The 22,483-nt window shown below is 34.9% G+C and overlaps 1 protein-coding gene across 1 annotated transcript; it reads right to left on the bottom strand.

Moving 5' to 3' along the window:
• Positions 1-1,032: 1,032 nt before the first annotated feature.
• LOC106667475 (pinopsin-like) lies at positions 1,033-19,745 on the bottom strand. Its single transcript, XM_014395436.2, has 7 exons — positions 19,667-19,745; positions 14,599-14,745; positions 8,412-8,571; positions 7,909-8,104; positions 6,637-6,769; positions 4,280-4,507; positions 1,033-1,460 (listed from the first exon to the last, which is right to left on the bottom strand). The coding sequence occupies exons 2-7, from the start codon at positions 14,722-14,724 to the stop codon at positions 1,281-1,283; spliced, it is 1,023 nt and encodes a 340-aa protein (XP_014250922.1). The 5' UTR covers positions 14,725-14,745; positions 19,667-19,745; the 3' UTR covers positions 1,033-1,280.
• Positions 19,746-22,483: the final 2,738 nt, after the last annotated feature.

Below are 22,483 nucleotides of genomic sequence, written 5' to 3'. Positions count from 1 at the left end.
AATAAATAATTAAAAATTTTAATAAAGAATGAGACAATTATGGTATAAATTGTGCACACTGGAAAAAAGAAATTTGACAGTATTCCAGGGTGTAACAGATAATTTACACTCTAAAGAAACCTTTCAAGAATTACAAAACAATATCCGTTATTTTTTCAAAAATAAATTGTTCTGACATTATTTCCAGACGTTCTGTTCCAAAAAAATAAATTCAAAAGCTGTAAAAAATAAATTCTGTCCATGAAAAATTTTCTATTAAATCTTTATGGTTGAATGAAATTTAATGGGTCCGTCTACTCTCGCTTTCAATATGTTATTAAAACTGAAAAAAGGCAAAAGGAGGGAAAACTCATAAGGTGGGGTTGAGATGGGGAGTTGATGTCCGAGTGGATCGAGGTCATGATAGCAGCAGCGGCGTATCTAGCCGAAGGTCGTGGGTTCGAATCCCTCTCGTGCCATTAACTTTTTTTCATCTCAACTAAAAACCTTAATTAATTGTTATTAAAACTATATATCACTTATGTCAGCCAAGATGCAAAAAAGGATCAAGAGAAAGACATATGCGGGAAAGGGCGGACCCAATAACCGCCACATAAAACAGAATGTTGTATTAAAAAAGATTAGTTTTGTAAATGGAGCAAGAGTCATCAATGATGTCTCAGAAATGGAAAGCATGATTAAGCTCTCTCTCATTGTTATGATTAAAACTAATGTTCTATTATGTGTTTAATTGATCTCTTATCAATCAATAATCTATGAAATTTTGTTGCGTGAGATTTACTGAGACCGTCTAGTCTCGCTAATTGCTTCCATTTTTCAAAATATTTCGTGGAACTTTACATAACTATATGAAACAATTTATCAAATCATGAGCATTGAATGCTAAAAGAATTGATAAATTTAAAAAAATCAGCTGGTTTTTGAATAAAATAAAATAGTATAAATGTAAACATATTTTCTTACACATGCCGTTTTCAATCATAAAAATAGAATTTTCGAATTTTAAAAATGCATTTTAAAAATCTAGTGTCATATTTTTATTAGCAACAATTTTTAAAATAGTAATTTACAGCTAAAGAACACACAGGAAAACGATGTGTTACGAGTAAATTTTTTAATAGGGTGTTTTTATTTTTTGAAATAAGACGATTTCCACGTTATTTAGTTTTTTTTCCGATCACATATATTGCCAAATACAACAAGTTTACATAAAATACATATTCTTTCCTAAAAAGAACATTTTATTATCCTAGATTGAATTATTGACATTAACACAGTTTTCAGATGTTGGTTTCGCCGTTGTTCTTGTCCGAGACTGAAGCCCTAGTGTACTTCGTCTGGGTGACGTCCCCAAGCCGGTACTTACTGGGACTTAGCGCGCTCACTCCGGTGGTCGCCCTCTCCATTGAGAATTCCTCCGTTGACCTCATACACAAAAGTTTCTTCCAGGACTGTTTAAACTGAGAAAAATAGTTTAATTTTGTAATTTCGGACGATTCCTAATTTAAAAAATTCCACAAGAAAAAAACTCCTTAGCGTTAATATATTTGGACTCTTTCATTTCCAGTTCTAAAATATTGACTGTTTTTTGACGGCCTGACGGACATGAGCATGTTCAAGCTTTTAATAATTTGAAATCCTTTCTTGTGAAGCGATAAATCTCAGTTACCTTTTGTGTAATAGCCTTAGGTTATCTTTTTTATTAAAGCCTCATTGTTTGCCTTCAATTCCAGAGAAAAATGACTTTCTCTAAAACCACCTCTGGCAACACCTTTTATTATTTTACAACATAAAAAACATAGACAAATTCTTCACCATTTGTACTGATTAAAAAAAAATATAGCCTGTTTAATGAAAGGAATCAATGCTATTTATAAAACTATCTAAGGAAAACTTTGCAAATCACATATAAATAATATAAAAAAAATATTTTTGCCGTTTGAAAACGAAAATGACAAAAAGAGTCTATGGTATTTATGAAACTATTAAACTTCATTAAAATGATGAAAAATTTACTTGACCAAATTTGTCCAACTACTATCCAGCTTCTTCAGACATCGTAAAAATTTAAATTAATATTTTGACCAATTTGAGAAAAATAGTCTATGCTATTTATGAATCGATTTTCAAGTGAACTTTAACAAAGTATTTTAAAAATATACTTTGTCTAATTTGGTCAAAATCTTTCACAGTTCTATCGCCATTTGTAAAGATTTTTTTAAACAATATTTTGCCTAGTTTATCGGGGTTAAAGTTAAGTATAAAAGCATTTTACGACCTCACAGTACCAATATTGATTTACTGTGAAATCTTTAGAGGCGGCCGTGTGTTAAAATTTGTGCTATTTATGAAACTATCTTCAAGTAAACTTATACCACCATGCTAAAAATACATTTCACCAAATTTGACCAATCACTTGGACAGATCATTCATAATTTGTAAAGATTAAAAAAAATGTTTGGATGGTTTGATGAGAAGCATTTATGATAATTATAAACAGATAAACTTTGTAAAAGCGCGTTAAAAATTCATTAGGCCAACGACCTTAAAATATCCCCAGACAGTTCTTATGCCTTGACGGAACTATTTTAAGTTTTAAAAATTAAAAATTTATAATAATAATTAAACGGGGACCGTGGTAGCCGAGTGGTTAGCATGAGAGACTCTCACGCCGCGGTCGTGGGTTCGATTCCCACCGTCGCCTCTGGCCCTTTTTTCACAAAAACCCCCCCCAAATTTGAACACACATATACGAATTGTCACATGGCTAATATGCATAGTTCATAACGCCAAAAAAAAAAAATTAAATCTTGCTTTTAATAAATAAATAACTGTTACGTGTAGGGCATAACTAGTTGAAAATATAATTAATAACATGTCAGCAAACATGATACTAAAGTTTACCGGTCATGTCCGATAAGGGAGAAATCGACATGATTTTCTGTTAAAACCGATAAACCCATACAGACGGCCTGATATGACAGCATTGATTTACTTGATTTAGAACAATAATTTATATTGAATTCATTTGTATAGACAATTGGTAAAATGAAAAAGAATACTTTTGTTTTAAAAATTCATCATGCTTACAATTTATGTTTTCATAAATGTTCCACTATTCTTCAAATTAATTGTTTTTGCTTTTTATTGTAAATATAAGACTGTTATCAATTTCTTTCATTATAATGAAACCTTTTTTCTTGTCCATTCAAAATCCGGCAGGTTCTAAGGCCGATGAACTACAACGGAGGAAAGCTAATAATCTTAAAATTTGCCCCTTAATAGAATAAAAAAAAACGATCCTTTCCCGGTTTATTATTGTAGGTTTTAATGTTTGAAAACAAGCAACATATATGTCATAAAATATATAACTCTTTAATTACGAGAAATGTAAGTAAAATGAGAAAATTAGTGGAATTACAGGGAGGACATGATTAAATTTTCTCTTTCACAAAGAAAATCCCAATTGGGCAACTTTTTCACCAATGTTTATCCTTATAAAAATAATTAAATAATAATATTATTATAAGAAAAACATGCATTTCTCGGTAGTAACAAATAGGAAAGATTTCTAGGACGTTATGACGGCCATTACAGAAATTATTTAAACAGCATTGCAAAAATAATCAGTGTTTAAACATTAATCGGGGTTTTGCTTCTGAAAGGTTTTTTTAATCTGTTTAAAATGTTAGCTTTGGTCGTTTTTTGACCTATGTACATTTGAAACGGATGGTAAAGCGAGTGATTTGGCTTTCAGTAATATCAGGAGGAATATATATTCAAACTGCCAACTTGAGAAGAGAGAGAGAGAGGCTGAGAGAAGAATGATGAAAATAAGTCACAAGTAAGAAAGAAAGAGAGAGAGAGAGAGAGAGAGAGAGAGAGAGAGAGAGAGAGAGAGAGAGAGAGANGAGAGACAGATGCAGAGAGAAAGAGAGAGAGAGAGAGAGAGAGAGAGAGAGAGAGAGAGAGAGAGAGACAGACAGACAGACAGACAGACAGACAGACAGACAGATGCAGAGAGAGAGAGAGAGAGGGAGGGAGAGAGAGATTAACATCTGACATTGTGTACAACTTTTATACACCCGCTCATTCAGGTTTACATCTAATTTCAGTAGCATTAGGAGGATGTCGATAAAAACCGAACATGGCAACAGAGGCCCCTGGAAAAGTCCACATCCTCCCAACTTCCCGGGGACCAATTGCCCTTTGTGTACAACTAATTCGATGAGAGTATAGCAGCTACTCTAGAATAAATCCGTGAAAATATATACGTTACCTGTGTGTTGAGTCCTACGTAGATGAAAGGGTTGTAGCAAATACTCGTCTTTGCGAAAACGGCCGGAACAGTCGCCAGGGCAGGGCTGACCTCCAGGTCGAGGAATGCGACGATGAGGGCGAATATGGCGTACGGAGTCCAGGCGATGAGGAAAGCTAGGATCATCACTGCTATCATCAAAACCACCCTCGATTCCGCCTTGCTCACCCCTCCCATGGCCAGAGAACTCTGCCGAAAGAGAACTACATAAAAACGATATGATAATAAACAGTGGTCATTGCTCATCAGTATTTGTAACTCATTTGTTGTCACATGTTATGACTTTAGTTAAGATTTGTGTGTTAAAACATTTTTGGCTTCCTTGTTTAAATCTTTATTCATTTAAAAAAAAAAATTTTAACTTTTCTTCTTCAGGTGTACTGTTAATTAGTTATGTAAATCTTCGAGAGTGAAACAATAGTAATCTAAGTCAAATATTAATTAACTTGTTGAAAGGTGAAGGGGTATTGTATCGGCACCGTTTGGATTCAGGCTCGATCGACTCTCCCTTTGGTGGTCGATTATTCGCGGGTATTGTATACTAACTCTTGGAGTTCATTAAGCCCCGATTGGTGCTTAAAATCCCCCCCCCCCGTAAGACATCTTAGAAAACTGTCCATGATTCACAGGGCCAAGCAGTGCCAAAGGGGATTTTAATTTTCTCCCAAAAGTTAAAGTTGTCCTGTTATAAAGAGGAATCGTTACATGGGATTAAAAGTTTAGCATTTAAAAAGAAATCTTATCAACAGTGAACTTGCTACAAATGGCACTCTTAGTAAATCCGGGATTTCCTTAATGCTTATACAATATTCTAAGGTAATCCTACTTTTACTTTTACCAAAAGCCAGAATTATTCTTTAGCCTGCTTATAACCCTGATTTTGTACAATATAAAAAGTCTTTACTCCAATGATATCTATTTTGAAGTGACATCATTTTGAAAACTACTACTTCGACTCAAAACCAAACTTACATCCAGGTTCAAAATTAAGCAAGAGCGGTAAATAATAAAGTACTTATGCTATGGTAATACATAAAAACTATATGTTTTAATACTTTAAGCCTTCTACAGATGACAGTGCTATTTAACCTCAGTTTTACCCAACGGCTAGAGTTTTAAAAATTAACTTTCATCAACACGGAAAAAGCATTAATGGAACAATACCTGAGGAAATTCAGTAAAAGTGGTTCTAAAGTAGGTTTGTCTAAGTTGACTTTATTGGGCTTGGCTTACTTTGTCGATAATCACGTTTGGGAGGTGGCTACGTTAGCAGAATTTATTGGTTGGGTGTGTCTTACATGGTTCGTTTTACCATTGGGGTGGGTATGTCATTCGACTATACTAGCTGGATGTGGCTAATTTAGTTTGAGTTCATCTTTGAACATGGCTAATACAACTAAATTTTAATTTATAGTGTAGCTAATTTCTATCTTAACGTGGAAAGCGTGGCTGTCTTGTTTTATGTTACTTAGGCTTAATTCGCTAAATTTATTAACGGGGCGTGGCCAACGTGAACCATGTACACCTTTGGGCGTGGCTAAGTCATTGGGCGTTGCTAATTTTACCTATGCACATATTTGGACGTGGCTAACTTTGTACACCTTTGGTCGTGGCTAATTCAGCAGATTATACGGACTTGTTCAGAGTTTGTTTTGTTAATCCAATTTATTGGTTGGGTATGTCTTACATGGTTAGTTTTACCATTGGGGTGGGTATGTGATTCGACTATACTAGCTGGATGTGGCTAATTTAGTCTGATTTATCTTTGAACATGGCTAATACAGTTAAAATTTTAATTTTTGGTATAGCTAATTTCTAACAGCGTGGAAGACGTGGCTGTCTTGTTTTATGTTACTTAGAGGCTTAATTCGCTAAATTTATTAACTGGGCGTGGCCAACGTGAACCATGTACACCTTTGGGCGTTGCTAATTTGACCTATGCACATATTTGGGCGTGGTTAACTTGACACATGTACACCTTTGGGCGTGGCTAATTCAGCAGATTATATGAACTTGTTCAGAGTTTGTTTTGTTAATACTGGGTTTGGAATTAAAATTTTTTAAATGACGTTTTGTAAAATCTTTTAGCTCTAAATATTATGCATTATTTTGTTTTTATATTTCTGAACGCCGATTAAAAGTTCTTGGTGTTTAACATTTATTTTTTCATTTATTCCAGTCTGATATTTTCTCCACCAAGCATACTCACATGTTTGGATCTGATGTTTTAATTTTGGAGAATGTCTTGATATAAGTAACATTTGATTTATGTGTAAATATTTGTTTTTATCTTACATGAGATCGTATGAATTCCATACCTTTTTCATAGTCCTAATAATGTTTATGTACGAAAAGCAAATGACGAAGAGTGGAATGAAAAATCCCAAGACGAACAAGTAAATTATGTAGGAGGTTGAATTGTGACCCCTCGTCTCCCAATTGACGGAACAGCTGAAAATTTAAAGAAATCTTTTTACCAAAATTATTGAATAAATAGTAAATCCAGTGTTAAATTATTTCTCTTCGTATTGGATGTAAGTACAAACCAAATAGCTGCAATGAATTTCAATCATTTCAAAGCCATTTGGATAAAACAAAAATAATATGACATTTTTTTGACAGAGCAGTTGGGTCAATTCATGTTAGATTGTGAATGGCCATGTTTAAATCAAGATAAATGAAAACAAATGGTGATTTTTTTGTGTGTGGATCAATCGTAAAATTCACAACTCTTAATGGATTGATTCTTGTTTGAAAAGCATAAAAGGCAACACGTCTTACTTCCTCCAGGCTGGATTTACCAAAGAAAAAGAGACGTTTTCAATGTTCACGAACAAAATTGTCACTGTTAATTATTATCAATCAGCAATATAATTAAATAATTTGAAAATTGTCATTGTAATTAAAACCAATCCAATCAGATTTATTATAAACTGCAATTATTTGATTTTTGTAATTAAAACATGAAAAATCATAACTTTTACTTTCAAAAATACAGTTTAAATATGTTAAATTATTTGAAGTAAAAGAAAGACATGTAAGAATTGTTGAAAAATTAAAATTTGGGAGAAATGAATAGAACAGAAATGATTTTTCTGCTAGACAATACTTGCTCAAGAATTTTTCCATAAAAATATGTTAATTAATATCGAATAAAGTAATAATAAAGTCTTTAAAAAACGTTCTTTTTACAGTTTGAAACTTTTAAAGTCGGGAAAACTTCTTAAATTATAATTTTAAACATAGGTTATCAGGTAAACTCAACCATGTGCTTTTTGATCATTGGTTTATAAATGTAATAAGCTTTCTTTCCATTTTCCCTCTTAAAATGTCTAATGTTGACAGTAACAAGCATGTCGCATTTCATTTTCCAGCGGGATGACTTTCAGAGATAAGAATTCCATCTGCACCAGTACAGACTTTATGTTACACTTCTTTAAAAAAAATACTGTTTTTCTAAATTAATATTATGGAATATTTCAATAATAGCTAGATAGAAGTTTGCTGATATTTGAAAAGGTTGGCTTAAAGAAGTAATTAAAAATCAAAGATTGAGATATCTCTATCATGGTTCAACTGAAACCAGTTACCTGAGATTGGCCGCTTCTGGGCCGTATTCACCCCAACCCAGGAGGGGTGGAACTGTCACAAACCCTGCATAAATCCAGATCCCGCCGACGAGGGAAATTGCAGCCCTGCTGCTCAAAGCGCACCTGTTCAGTGGACGGCTGACCATCAAGTACCGCTCCAGAGCGAGTACTGTCAACGTACTTATTGACCCAATACCTGCAAAAGTGCGGAATATATCACTATTGACTTCCCGGAGAAAACGTTTCTGGAATATATTCAATTAACTGTCCAACAAAGAATTCTTTCTTCTTTAAGAGTTCCTCTGTTGAGTAGAAAAATTATTGTATATTGGGACTTTATTCTGAACAATATTTTGCTTCAATCAGCATTTCAAAAAGTTGTAAAATGATCTTTAGTAAAAAAAACCTTTTGAATAATAATTAATTTCCCTAATACACAATTGAATGCGATAAAAATTCAAAATTTTTAAATTAAGCCTCTTCAACTTTACAACGTTTCTTACCTAAAAGCGCCATGAAAAATCCATAAGCGATGCACATGGCATGGCCGAATATCCATTGCATCGCAATCGCCGAGGAGAGGGTAAACGGATTCCCGAGAATTGAGACCGTGAAATCGGATATGATCAAATTGAACAATATATAGTTCAGAGGAGTCCAGAGCTGAAACGAAAAGTATAAAGATAAACAATCCATTTCTCACAACACAAATTATGTAAGAAATACGACGCATTATATACATAGTGTGTTAAGAAAGAAATAACGTAAAAATTCGTTTCTTGTTTAGATATTACCTCTGCAAGAGTGTGAATCTGGTTTAACATTGTTTATTTAGAAGGACTAAAAAGACACAAGTCATTATACATTTTTCGTTTAATATTTTTTACAATTATTAAACTCTGGTAGTGCTTTTTCCGGTTACCAGCTTGCCAGGAAAACGCTGTTTTCCCTTTGATCTCGTGAATTAGTGTAACCAGTCTAGCAGCATATATCCTTAAATCTCAGAGACTTGAAAAACTATGGCAGAATACTATTGCACTGATTATTAATTGGTAGTGTCTGGACAGTTGCAGTTGTTGGATACGAAATTAAAGGGTCCACCCAGTCAACAAAACCCCCACCCCATCCTCTACCACAGACTACCGTCCTATTTCCATCTTATCAAACCTGTCCAAGCCCCTAGAAAGATTAGTCCAAGCACAATTCTCCAAGCACCTTGAACAGTCCCACCTTCTCAATCCCCCCAAACAGGCTTCCGCCAAGGCTATTCCACTCAATCAATAATAAAAATTACCAGTGACCTCCACTTAGCAATGGACCAACGGAAAGTTACTATACTTGTCCTTCTTGATTTTTCTAAAGCTTCGATGCTGTCCCTCTTCTCTCCTCTCTAAACTCGAATCTTTTTCCTTCTCCACCAGCACCATCCGTTGATTCCACGCTACCAAGCTGTCTCCCTTCCCAATGGCCTTACCTCCTCCTTCCTCCCACTAAAATCTGGTGTGCCCCAAGGCTCTAGCACCTCTCCTAGCTAGGACTCCATCCAGTCATGTAACTATCACCTATATGCCGATGACTCCCAAATTATCCTTCCACCCTTCCGATCTTCATTCAGCCATTCTCAAAATCCAAAAAGACAAAAGAAGACAAAACTCCATCAACGAATGGGCACATAAAAATTCCCTAGTCCTCAATCCGTCCAAATCCACCGCCATAATTATCGGGTCCAGGCAACTCCTTAATTCCCTCCCAAGGATCATGCTAAATAACCATCTCATTCCCTTCTGCTCTTCGGTTAAAAACCTAGGAGTAGTCTTTGATCAAAACCTTTCCTGGCATCCTTACATTTCCCAAATTTCCCGCCATTGTATTGCCTCCCTCAGCCTATTTCGTCTGCCCTGCTTCTTTTACCACCCGCAAACTCCTTGTATCTTCCCTTATACTTCCCTTATTCGATTATCGCTGTGTGGCATACGGCAGTCTCTTGGAGGGGGGAACGCGCGATTGAAGCGTATTATGAATTGCTGCGTAAGATTCGTGTTCGGCACCCCACGGGGGTCCCGGGTGTCGGGGTTGTATTCCCAACTTTCCTGGCTCTTCCCCTCCTTCCGTGCACAGTATTTCCTAGGTTGCTTTTCCAGTTCATCCACAATCGTCGTCCTCCTTACATCACCCAATCTCTCTAATTCAACTCCTCACATCACACTCGTAACACCCGCTTATCTCCAATCGACCTTATCCTTCCGCAACATACAACCCATACCTTCGAAAGGACCTTTTTGATCCAAGCCCCTAAATCCTTTTTATTCGTCACGCTGCCTCCTTTTCCTCCTTTAAATCCCATCTATATAATCACCTTCTCTCCCTCCAAGCAGAGAGCTTACGTTAATATTTGATATTTTCGTTTAATATTCTTGTAATTTTCTCTTCTGGTCTGCCTTACTGGTATACATTGTGCCAAGATTTCTTTCTCGTTTTACTTTTAATTTCATAGAAGGGACTTCCTTTATTTATTTCATTCTTAGGGGACACCAGTTCCAGAATAAAGTTACTTTTGTTCTTCTTCTTTTTGAACGACTGGTGGCAATGGTGTGAAAACCACGAATATGCTCATAGCACTGGTTTCACAATCCTATTTTCCGAGGTGGTAACGTTTTGATCTCAACCCAAAATTCCCACTCAGATGGTGAATCACAATCCAATACTCTCATACAACTAGTGGAGCAGTGAGATTAGTGGCAGAGCTGCCAGCATTGAGGTACATTACAATATCCTCTGACAGTTGGTAATTGGGGTCAGATCGTAATCCATCATCTTCACCCAATAGCTAGAAGTATTAGGTTGTAAACCAAATTTCCCTTACAATTGCAAGCATGACATTAAAACCCATCATCAACCTCCTCGTACAGTTGATTCCATACAACCCTACATCATTATATCATTGGTGACAGGGAATAACCCAGCATTTAATTCAATTCTGGCAATCTTAGAGCGACTCAACGTTTTCATACAATTACTGGTGGCTTTGAGGTTAGATCCCAACACATCATATACCTAGTGGCAGTGGTGGATCACAACCCAAGATCATCACAAATTGCTGATAGCTGCAAGGTTAGAACCCAACACCTCATACAATTGGTGGAAGTGGTTGGATCACAACCCAAGATCTGTACGCTGACGCATAGGTGACAGCGATGGGATTACAAGCTTACAATGTAATAGCTGGCAGTGGTTGGATCACAATACAACATCTTACAATTGCTTGTATCAGTGAGGTTAGAACCTACATCATCATAAAACTGGTAGCAGTGATGGGAATATTCACAACTCAACATCCCATGCTATCGTGGCGGTGGTGTAGTGACAACCCAGCATCCCCATATGCTTGTGGTGAGCTGTTAAGTTAGATCCCAAGATCCTCATACAACTGGCGGCAGTGGGGTGGATAACAACCCATCTTCTTACAATTGCTGTCTGTGAAGTTAGAACCCAAGATCATCATGGGAAGGTGCCCATGGTGTATACAGTAACTCATACATTTGTTCGTCTATACTTGAAAGGGCCATTAATTGGTTTAACCACCAAACTGTAGATATAAGGATGACTAAGGAATAACACCTTTCGTGTGGCTATGGTTAAAAAAACCGACAATCTCTTTCAAGCGTAAGATTCATTAGTAAGTATGAATTCCATCCCAAACAATGACTCGAATGCTTAACGATAAAGGAAAAGCGGACCAAACCTACAATTCTACTAAAATCTACATCAAATGTTAACAAATCCACTTTTAAACCAATTATTTCAGAGTGAGAAGGAAACAGAGAAACGTCAAATAAGAGCGCGGGCGTTCTAACCGAAACAATGACCCGTTGTCTAAATTATTAAACTCGTCAACCTCTTCAGTAGAAACAATTTTAAATTGCGTGTAGGGAGTTGGCCATTTTTAATGAAACAATCGCAACGTTGGACTTAAAATTGTGGGTGTTCTTCTAGATACGGCAACTCTTCCATGAAGTTCAACAAACACGAGTCGAAAAGACAGAGGGATAGAGTTAACCAAGAACCATAAATGATAGATTGAAAAATGAAGATCAAATTGTTTGGAAGGCTCAGCCTATAAGACTACAAATGTCGGAACTTTTCTGCAACTCAAACAGATACAAGAGCTTATACCTCTTTCTACTTGGCCTCACTCTAAAAACTGCCAACGGCAAAAGTTTCACAGACGTGTATAACATGGTGTAAAAGGCAATAAAAAAGTTTTTTTTATCTTGAACTATAGCAATGGGCCTACGGTGTGTTCATGGAATATTTGAATTGTTTTCATTGTTTTCTCCCAGCGGCTTGGTTCATCTGTATTTTTACGTGAGGACTTAAACCATTTATTTTGCCAGTTTGGTTAAATTTTTAAGCTCAAAAATTAATAGTTAAATAAATAAGAGGTCGGCTAGTTTCATCTTTATCGATCCAAATCTTGTCTACTAATAGTTTTAAATTTTTTTCTATAATGACAAAATTATATTGTAAAGAATTCATCTAAAAATGTATTGTAGAAACCAAGAATATCAACGAATATATATAGAATCGTTTCGATTTCTCTTTCTCTGAAACACTTCTAAGCTTAATTTTCCAATAGTTCAGGGATAATTAAGCCCGCCTTTTTATTTATTTCTCTTCTTTTTTTGTGGTTAAGGGCTGTGGTTGTATTTATTGGCTTGAAAGCCTGGTGGTCTATCTAACTCTCAGGTAGACGAATAATACTAGAAATCCAATAAAATAATTAATTTATAATTAAGTTATATTATTTTATATGTTATAAGCATCAACACGCACTGACTCATACGCTTGCGTATGAATACACGCATATTTAAATTTATAGACAAATGGCAGCCCTGCCCAAGTCGTGTACCATGCAGCACCAATACAAAGCGGAGTTCCTTGAACTCCGCTCTCAGTATCCCGGATGTAAGACCGTCTTCACGGACGGCTCTAAGACCGGGGCGGGTGTGGCATGCGGGATGTACACGCTTGAGGAGAGCTCCTCCCACTCACTCCCTAGAGAGTGCAGTGTGTACCCCGCCGAGTTATACGCGATTTGGCACGCAATGCTGAGGGTGTCGGGCATGAGGGACGAAACTGTTCTCATCTGCACTGACTCCATCAGCGCGGTGAGAGCCCTGAGAGACCTCTATTCACGGGATCCACTGGTCGGCAAAATCCAATTAAAATATGCGGACGTTGTGCGCGCCGGGAAAAGGGTGGTTTTAGCCTGGATTCCAGGACACGTCGGACTGGAGGGGAACGAGAGAGCGGACCTGGCCGCGAAAACGGGTACTCTCGTTCCTTAAAGTGACGATGTTGAGACCACCCCGATTCGGCCTGACGACGTTAAGAGAATAGTGAAAAATATGATAGACAAGTGGAAGCGTCGTTGGGCCGCCTCGACTGACGCGTTGGTGTCCGTTAAGCCGACGGTCGACCGGTGGAGCCCGGAGGGGATATCTCGAAGGGAAAGCGTTGTCCTGACCCGCCTGCGGATAGGCCACACATGTGCGACCCATGGGACCTGTTGGTTTGCGCGAGTCGACCTAGATGCCCAGCATGTCAAATAGACAGACTCACGGTGTCGCACGTGTTGGAGGGGTGTCGCAGCTTGGCCCTGTATAGGGACCGAAATGGAAAACCGCCGGGTTATAGAAGAATGCTCGAGCATGGCAGCGAATTCAAGGACAAACATTTTAGGTTTCTAACAGATATTGGGATTATGGGTTGTATATAGAGGGGTATTTATTTTATAGGTTTAAGTTTAGATTTAGTTTCTGGTAGAATAGAAGTATGTTGGGCGGCGGTGCAGCATATTATTTCAAGGCTCCACCGCTGCTCCGGTAAACCGGGTCGGGGCGGAATATCGAGTACCCTCCGACCCGGATTCTAGACAGAGGATATGCATGTGTGATTGGGTTTGTATATAATAGTATGTATGTATTTATTGTATGAGTGAGAGTGAGAATGACTAGTTTTAGGGAACGTAAGGGCGCCGAAATGACCAAAAAGTCGATGCCGACCAGAGTCCAACCTCGGAGTCGCTTATGCACCAAGGTGGGTGACTCCCCCTGATCTATCAGGGAGAGGCCAGAGGCCTCCTAGGAGGTCTCGCAATTCTAATTCTAATTCTATAGACAAATGGAGTACACACTGGTGAAAAACTTGAATATTTATCAGGCTGATCAGAACAAAGAATAAAATAATAACCAGTTACAAAACAGAGTCAGAAATCATTAGATAGATAAATAGATAAATTTCTTCATTGATTTTTCATACAGTACACAATAAGAATCAGAAACATTATACTCAGACGTACTTTTCACATTTCATTAGGACCCTTTTCGAAGATTTGAAACTTGAAACTTTGTTCACACACCACCCTCTCACCCCACCAGATGAATTAAGGCCAAGTTCAAAACAAGCACTAATGGAATAAATTAATTATATTATATTAATTTAATTCACTAATTCGTCTTTTCAGTTTCGATCATTCTGAGTATGGACACATCGCGATATTTTCGATATGCTGGGTAACAAATATTTTAAAATTTAACCGAAAATTTTTATTTTAAAAAAATTATAACCTAGGGTGGTTCATAAGTCTTATAGTTCTTTAATAATATTGTTTAATTATAGAATAATTACCCTTTGATCACGGCACATCATAACAATGACTATAAGGTTGGCGAAAAATCCGACAAATCCAATTATAAATAGGATGACACTGGCCAAAACATAGGCACCAGGGGTCATCAGCATCTTCTCTTCCATCGCTCATCACTCCTGGAAAAACTACGACAGAAAAATTAAATAGACAAATAAAAGAAGTTGTTGTTTTTATTTAGAATTAAAATTATAATAGTTGTGGGAGTAGTAGTAGCAAGAATTTATGTAAATGAACTAATAGAAAAAGTCTTAAACACAACAAACGCGAGAGTAAAATTTCTTAAAAAAATATATGGATGACACTGTAATAATTGTGTATATATATGACAGAGATGTCCTATTAAAAGATTTTAATCATTGACATAAAACTTTAGAAAAAGAGAACAATAAAAAGCTGCCATTGCTAGATTTAGTACTAATAATAAATGCGAACCAAAAACTAACAATTAACGTTTATAAAAAAACCTAATATGTTCACAACTTACATTAAACTATTTTTCGATACATCCATTAGTACAAAGTATAATATTATATCAAATGTGGTTAAAAAAGTATGAATCGAGCGAAACACCTTTTCACAAATGTAACCTGAATGGAATTAACCATTAAAAATAATTACCCAAAAACAGTCTTACAAAAAAAGTCTGATTGAAAGAGCTATAAAACAACAACGGAAGACCATTTAATGATAAATATAAAAAACAAAATTATAACGATTTTTGTCATTTTCGAAAAACTCGAGGGCATTTGAAAAGGCAAAATTTTTATGAAAAAATATTTTTTGATTTTTTTCAAAAATTTGTTTTTCTGACTTTTTCTGTATGTATTTCAAAGTTAACAAAGTTTTGTATATCAGACGATTTGCTTTTTGTTTTTTAATTTAAGATAATAAAATCAAATCAGGATCGTATTAAATGTGTGTAGATGAAAAAAGTTACAAAAATAAAAATACCCTTTCATTAATGTACAAAAAAAAATTGTTTTTGAAAAACCCGATTCATATTCGTTTTATGGACCAAAAAATCTTTTAAATACAAATTTTAACAAACAAAAAATAAAAATTTTTTACCCTGGATTAGTCGAAAGATCAGTGTTCCACTTAAAAATTCATCTCCTCTGAATTTTCTCCAAAATCCAAATTATGATTATTTGTTTTGTAATATTTAGATTCTGTGTCACTATAAGTGAGAAAAATAAGGACTAAATCAACAAAAGCTTATTATAAGTTTTATTTTAAACATTCCGTCCTGATTTATTATGTGTATGATAAACTTGTGTCAATACATATAGTTTATAAAGTTCAAAATTTTTATAATGTTTCTTGGTGGAATTGCTTTAAAATTATGACTATTTTTGTGATTTTTGCAAAAGAATAGTAGAAATATGGAAAAAGAGCAAACTATTTTGTGATTTTCTTAAAAATCTTTCCTCGGAGTGTTTTTTGGATGTATACAAAGAATATCAACTTTGTTCCTTGTAAAAAAATATTTCAACGTAGCAAACTGGATCAAAATTATATTTGTTAACTCACCATAACATTGGTGTCGTAGATAATGAAATGCACAAACTGCAAGTGATTATAAAATCGAAATTAAAAGTTTAACATTTTGTACAGGCTTGGAAATCTTCTTGAATGAGAAAGTCGCTAATGTTTTTTTTTTCTTTTAAAGAACAACCGTATGAAATTACAAACAGGGGCACAAGGCCGGCGCGCACACAATGTCCATTTTTACTTTCATAAATTGTTTTCTCATAAACTCCCAGAAATTTTCTTCTTTTGGGATGTGTTAGAACCATTCAGGCCAACGTGCTTTTCACTTATTTTATTTAAGTGATCGATTTCGGGGCCATCCGCCTCACTTCATCAGCCTCGAGTTTTTATAGTGTAGAGGTTTACATAATTTTACAAAACAGCCACAGTTAAATGTCTAAAAAATATAATTAAATTACGTTAAAATTTCTTGGTCACCCAACTACTTTCTGATCCGGAAACATAAAAAGAGATAGGTTTTCCCCTAGGTTACATACTTCCAACCAGTGGCTGTATGTATATTTGCTAATTGATGTTTTTTTTTTGTATTCTAATAATTTTGTTTTGTATTTTATACTTAATTTTAAATTTAATATTTTTCGTTTTATGTATTAATTATTTTTATAGCAATAAGTTTTTTGTTTTTTACATTTTTATTTATTACATTATTTTTATACATTGTTAAAATATTTTTATTATTTATATTTGTTTTTATCTTGTATATTTATGTTATTTTTTCTATGCTTATGTAGATACTCTACAAGCAATTAATTTTTGCTGATTATTCCCTCTGCCTAATATTTTACTTTCTCAAAATTTATATTGGGTCTTGTATATTTTTTATTTTCTTATTGGCTTAACTTTTATTTTTTAAATTATTTTTATGTTGGCTAATTGTTTTGTATAGGAATTGTACAGTTTTCCCATTGTATGCTTTCTAACATGAACATTTTGTTTTATACATCACTTTACTATTTTTAAGTTTTTCAATAGTATTTTACGGGAAGCAAAATTCTATATACCTTTTCCCCGATGTATGAATAGAAAATATAATTTTTACATATTTTCTCTTGTTCGCTTATTTTTAATATTTTTTTTTTAATCCTTTGAATATATATCAGACCCACAAATTGGGGAAGTTTTTCTTTTACTTTATCTTGTTACTACTCCACCAATCCATATAATCTCTAATCCACAGGATTAGAATCTTTTAATTTACACGTAATGCCATAAATCCAGCCTCCGAAAAACAATCAGAGATATAAAATAAAAATGTTTTTCTTGATTTCACCCATTATTTTCTAACTTATAATAGCATAAAAGTATGACATTGTTAACATTGAAAGTAGAGAAATTCAGCTTTTCACCAGTTGTAATAAAATCTTTAAATTTGAATAAAATTCAAAGGAGTTATGAACTTTTCAGGTGAAACACCTAAATTCGACGGCGAATCCAGACCGAAAGTTTTCATTCTTTGTTTTCTGTGAAAATTTACAATCAAGGGCTTTAAACTATGCTTAAGGACGTCGGTGGCCGCAACGGTTTAGGCGTTGACACGGCGCTCATCACTGTAAGGTGAAGGTCCCGGGTTCGAATCCAGCGGCCCTGCATTCGAACCCGACATACTTACAAATGGGCTTTTTTTTTCAAAAATACCGTCACCCTGAGGGTTTATATGACCTCTGCTGTTGCGAAGCCTCGTTAAAAAAATTTTTTTTTCTTAAACTTTCAAATTCATAAAGTATCGATACATAATCGGTACACTTGTAAATAAAAGTAAATATTGCAATAGAAAACAGCGTATTTTCACATAACAAATTCTATGAAATTAAAAAATAAAACTAAAAAAGTTAAGACTATTGAAAACATATTCCCCTCGTAAAAAACTATGCTTAAAACAAATCCGATTTTTTTTTTAATTTCGTCCACATTACTGAAAGGTCGTTTTGTTTTTGTAACTTTTATACAGTTAATTTCATTCACATCAGGATTCGTTACGGGTGTCGTTCCAGAACGATTTTTTTAAGGAATTTTTTTTTTATGTCAAAAAGTTTTCGTATCTCGGGAGAGTACGAGTCCGTACCGCAACGAACGTCTTCATACAATCATGACCATTATTTTCTTAACCTTACTAATAAAAATTAATCAATTTATACATAACAACCTTGAAATATATCAATAATAAAGAAAAGAAATTTATTTAAAAAAAAAATTTAAACATGCTTACAATTGTCCATTATGTTTTGACCTAGCATCACAAAAAGATTGCTTCTTTTCATCATTAATCTGATATACCCTTGATTCGCAATATTTTCTATAAAACCTTTTCCTCGCCGTTGTCACGCTTAAGCTGCATATTATGTTCATCTTGATATTACTTCTTTTTCTGGTAATACTCTGCCAGTATATATCGGTCCCATGCAAAGTTTTTTCTTACTTTTAATCCTGTATGATTTGTTTCCTAAGCTTTCATAAGTTTAACATAAATAGAAAAGTTTTTGATGAAATTCGGTTAAACTTTAACTTCGTTTTATAAAATGTGTACGTCAACGAAGTAAAAATAAATAAATTTTGTACTGTAAAAAAATTTCTGTTTGAAGATCTAAAAAACACTTTTACGCAACAGGCTTTTCATATATTAAAAAAAATATCTTGCATTTCGTTCTTTCTAAACAAGCTTAACTTTTAACAGCGTATTCTCAATGTCGATCAAATCCGAAAAGCATGTGGGAGGGAAATAAATAGAATAAATACGAGAATACTTTTTTACGCTGAAAACGGGGTTTTATATATTTCAAACAATTTATATTGCGAGTAATTACTTCAGAGTCAAGTTGAACGGACGGAAGTCCAAATAGGATATAAAACCATTTTGAATATCAAAATTGGTCAATAAATCAATTAAAAAATTTCCTTAGAAAGTTTTGTTTAAAAAAATGAAGTTTAAACAGTTGGCATATTTGTCGAAAAATCCAAGAATTTTATTAGAAATAACTGAAAGGATTTAAGTTGATAATACTAAATCAACTAGTTTTCGTGATCCGCTTGTCCAATTAATATCTTTCAATTAATTAAGGTTTTTAGTTGAGACAAAAACCTTAATTAATTAAGTTGATAATACTATTCTTCTCTAAAGTCTATTTAAAACGGGGGATTTAAAAAAAATTATTTAAACATTTGGGCACTTATAAAAAAGAAACGATAAACTTTTATCTTCGATTGTTCTTGTCCAAGAAAGAAAATAAAATAAATATCTATCTCTTAGGAAAATAGCTGTAAATTTGCAATATTTCAGCAAAAAATGGTGGATAGAATATTAAGATTAGTTTTACCATGTGTCATAGGGACAAAATTGAAAACTAATCAAAATTATATTTTCTAAACATTGACTAGTTACTTAGTTACTGGAGAAAAAAATTATAATTGAAGTTCTTTAAACAAAACTTGATACAAGTACATTTTTAATTATGCCCAGAAAAATGTTTAATTGAAAAATAAACCATCAAGTCGTTTTACCTCGTGTCAGCTTAGGGTCACGTGTTGGTAAAAGTACACGTGTCTCATCAGAACCGGCTCACGTACTCGGAGGGTTCGGATGCTGGGCGAGAACTGGCCCGTTTTCACCCAACAGTCCCTTATATCCAACCCCTCCCTTCGCCAATCCGGGCGGATAGTCCAAATTCGGCATCATAATCCTCGGCTAAGGCCCGTGGAAATAATATCTAACCCCCTTAACGAAGCAGGATTAATTATTTCCTACTCCCCTCTCGATGAGCCGCAAATATTTTTAAATTATGATTTTAGCTAAGGGGCAGCTGAGCCGTTTTAATTTCAATAACAAAAGCCGATAAAGAAACGTTACCAGGCTTAAAAATAGAAAAACATTCTTTGAATATAGTTTTTAAAAAATTAGGTTATGCTTCTATAATTATTAGTTATAATTATTATGCTTCTACAAGTCTCATCTCTCTAAAAAAAAATTTTGCAGGGGCATCCGACAGCTAGGTCATTTCAGCCCTAGCGGAACTACTCAATACACAGTCACACCAATAAATACATTCACACCTATACAAGGTGGCCCCAATCGATTCAGCCACACTTCCAGATCTTTCCCCGGTAGATAATTTTCATTTTTAATTTTTTTAATTTCTCCGATAAGCCCCCTCCTTGAGAGTGTGAGGGAACCACTAAAGCTCCTCTTCCGCCACACTTGGCCACCGACCATCAACGAACTCGTTAAAGAAAAGAGGACGTTTGAGGTCCTCAAGCCTGTTAGCCGAGCTATAGTGGATAGAGTACCTGACTAGTTTTTCTTTCTTTCTTTTTTCTTCTTTTTCTTCCTATGATACTTGTTAGATCGTTACCTGAACTTTTAATTCCGGGCTGGTTATTCCTTGTACCCATAATTGTTATTTATTTATTAAAATATTGTATTTATTAGAAAGTGTATTCAAAAGGATTAACCAGCAAGGGGGAGACCTATTAGATTAGATAAATTAATAATAAGAAAAATATTTCCCTTCTTCCTTGGGTCTTCCCTTTCAGGGCAAGGTCGAAGGAAGATGTTAGGCAAAATAAGATCTCCTAAACTTGCATCCCATTTGAATTAGTTTAGTGGCCGTGGTCCGCCGGTATGGGGTCTCCCATAGGTACGGCGGGGAGGTGGATGGGAAATAAAAAATTAAAAAAATAGGAAATTGAACACTGAGTAAAAAAGGTCCTATGAACCTGTGTCCGCAAACCCTTCAGTTCCGAGCTACAGGCAAAAAACCATGAAAAACCACGTTTTTTTACCTTATTCGTGAAATTGTTAGTAAACCGTTAGCCTGACCGTAAAACAGCTCTAAACAACATCTGTAGAGGATTAATTGTTGCGTCAAATGAGATTAAAACCAGCCTGATCGGCCGAAAATTTCATTTTTGTCGATTTTCCGAAGTTAGGAGGTGAAAAGGTACACAAAATTCACAATTTCTGCATTTTTATCGAAAATTCACAACTTGAACACCCTATCAAAAAGTTCACCGTTAGATTTTTTGTGCATTATTTCATTCAGAAGGGGGTACCCATCAGAAAAAAGTAACATTCGAATTGGGTGAAAAACAGTAAATTACCCAAAATTCGAATGTTTCATGAATCAGACTGGGGTTGGTCTAATGTGATGGAGAATTCGATCGCCAACAAACGAGGTTTGTAACGGAAATTTTTTTGATAGGGTGTTTAAGTTGTGAATTTTCGATAATAATGTCAGAAATGGTGAATTTTGTGTACCCCTTCACCTCCTAACTTCGAAAAATCGCCAAAAATGAAATTTTTGGCCGATCAGGCTGGTTTTAATCTCATTCGACGCAACAATTAATCCTCTATAGATGTTTCGAGCTGTTTTACGGTCAGGCTAACGGTTTACTAACAATTTCACGAATAAGGTCAAAAAACGTGGTTTTTCATGGTGTTTTGCCTAGCTCGGAACTGAAGGGTTTGCGGACACAGGTTCATAGGATCTTTTTTACTCAGCGTTCAATTTCCTAGAAGATCTGGAAGTGTGGCTGAATCGATTGGGGCCACCCTGTATACATTCAGCCCCTCCCCATTCACACCAATAAATACATTCACTCTTACAAGTCCCAGAAACACAAAACACATAATTTACCTTCTATATACAATAAAAAAATTCCCAATTCTCTTAAAAATCAGAACAGGGGACCCTGAAACTCGCTGCTGGGTCCGAGAAACCCTTTTAAATCTGGGGCATGCCTACTCGCGTCCTGTAGGGAGCCACGACACGTTTCGATTATGTGGGACAAATCGAGCAACCTTTCTCTGCATAAGGGACACCTGGGGGATTGGACCACTAGCAAGTGCCCATGTGTCAACCGCGTACCTATTCTTAATCTGGCAAGAACTATTCCTTCTTTACGGCTCAGATTCTCGGGGGGCTGAAAAATTATTATTCTTTACCTAGCACCTAGAAAAATATTGGAGTTAACGAAGGACAGAATAAAAGCAATCATACAATCATAATAATTTTATACATGTTTTAGCTAAACTCAATAAATTGCTCACGTTAAATATCCACGATTGTTCAGAAAAAACGGATGTATATGATAAAAGATCTAATTGTAAGTTGTATGCTTTATCTGAAACACGTTGCCGAAATTCGACAATGCATGAAAAGTTTGATCTTTTTATAAATAACGGAGGTGGGGTGAATATTTCGATTCACCTTTTATAAAGGATGATTCTACTCATACATTTAGAAAAACATTTAATTGAAAAAAAAAGCTATCAAGTCGTTTTACCTCGTGTAAATTTAGGGGTTGCGTTTTCCTTTACAA

The sequence above is a fragment of the Cimex lectularius genome, unplaced genomic scaffold (assembly GCF_000648675.2).
Source record: "Cimex lectularius strain Harlan isolate CLEC.00 unplaced genomic scaffold, Clec_2.1 scaffold74, whole genome shotgun sequence".
NCBI lineage: Eukaryota > Metazoa > Arthropoda > Insecta > Hemiptera > Cimicidae > Cimex > Cimex lectularius.
Note: the sequence above shows the minus strand (reverse complement) of the source record. Positions and strands in the feature narration are given on the sequence as shown.

Excerpts from the sequence above, each read along its gene's own strand:
- LOC106667475 (XM_014395436.2), bottom strand. The coding sequence starts at position 14,724 with ATGGAAGAGAAGATGCTGATGACCCCTGGTGCCTATGTTTTGGCCAGT. Across the intron at positions 4,508-6,636 it reads TTATTAGGACTATGAAAAAG|AGTTCTCTGGCCATGGGAGG; the intron begins GTATGGAATTCA and ends CTCTTTCGGCAG. Across the intron at positions 1,461-4,279 it reads ACGTAGGACTCAACACACAG|TTTAAACAGTCCTGGAAGAA; the intron begins GTAACGTATATA and ends TATTTTTCTCAG.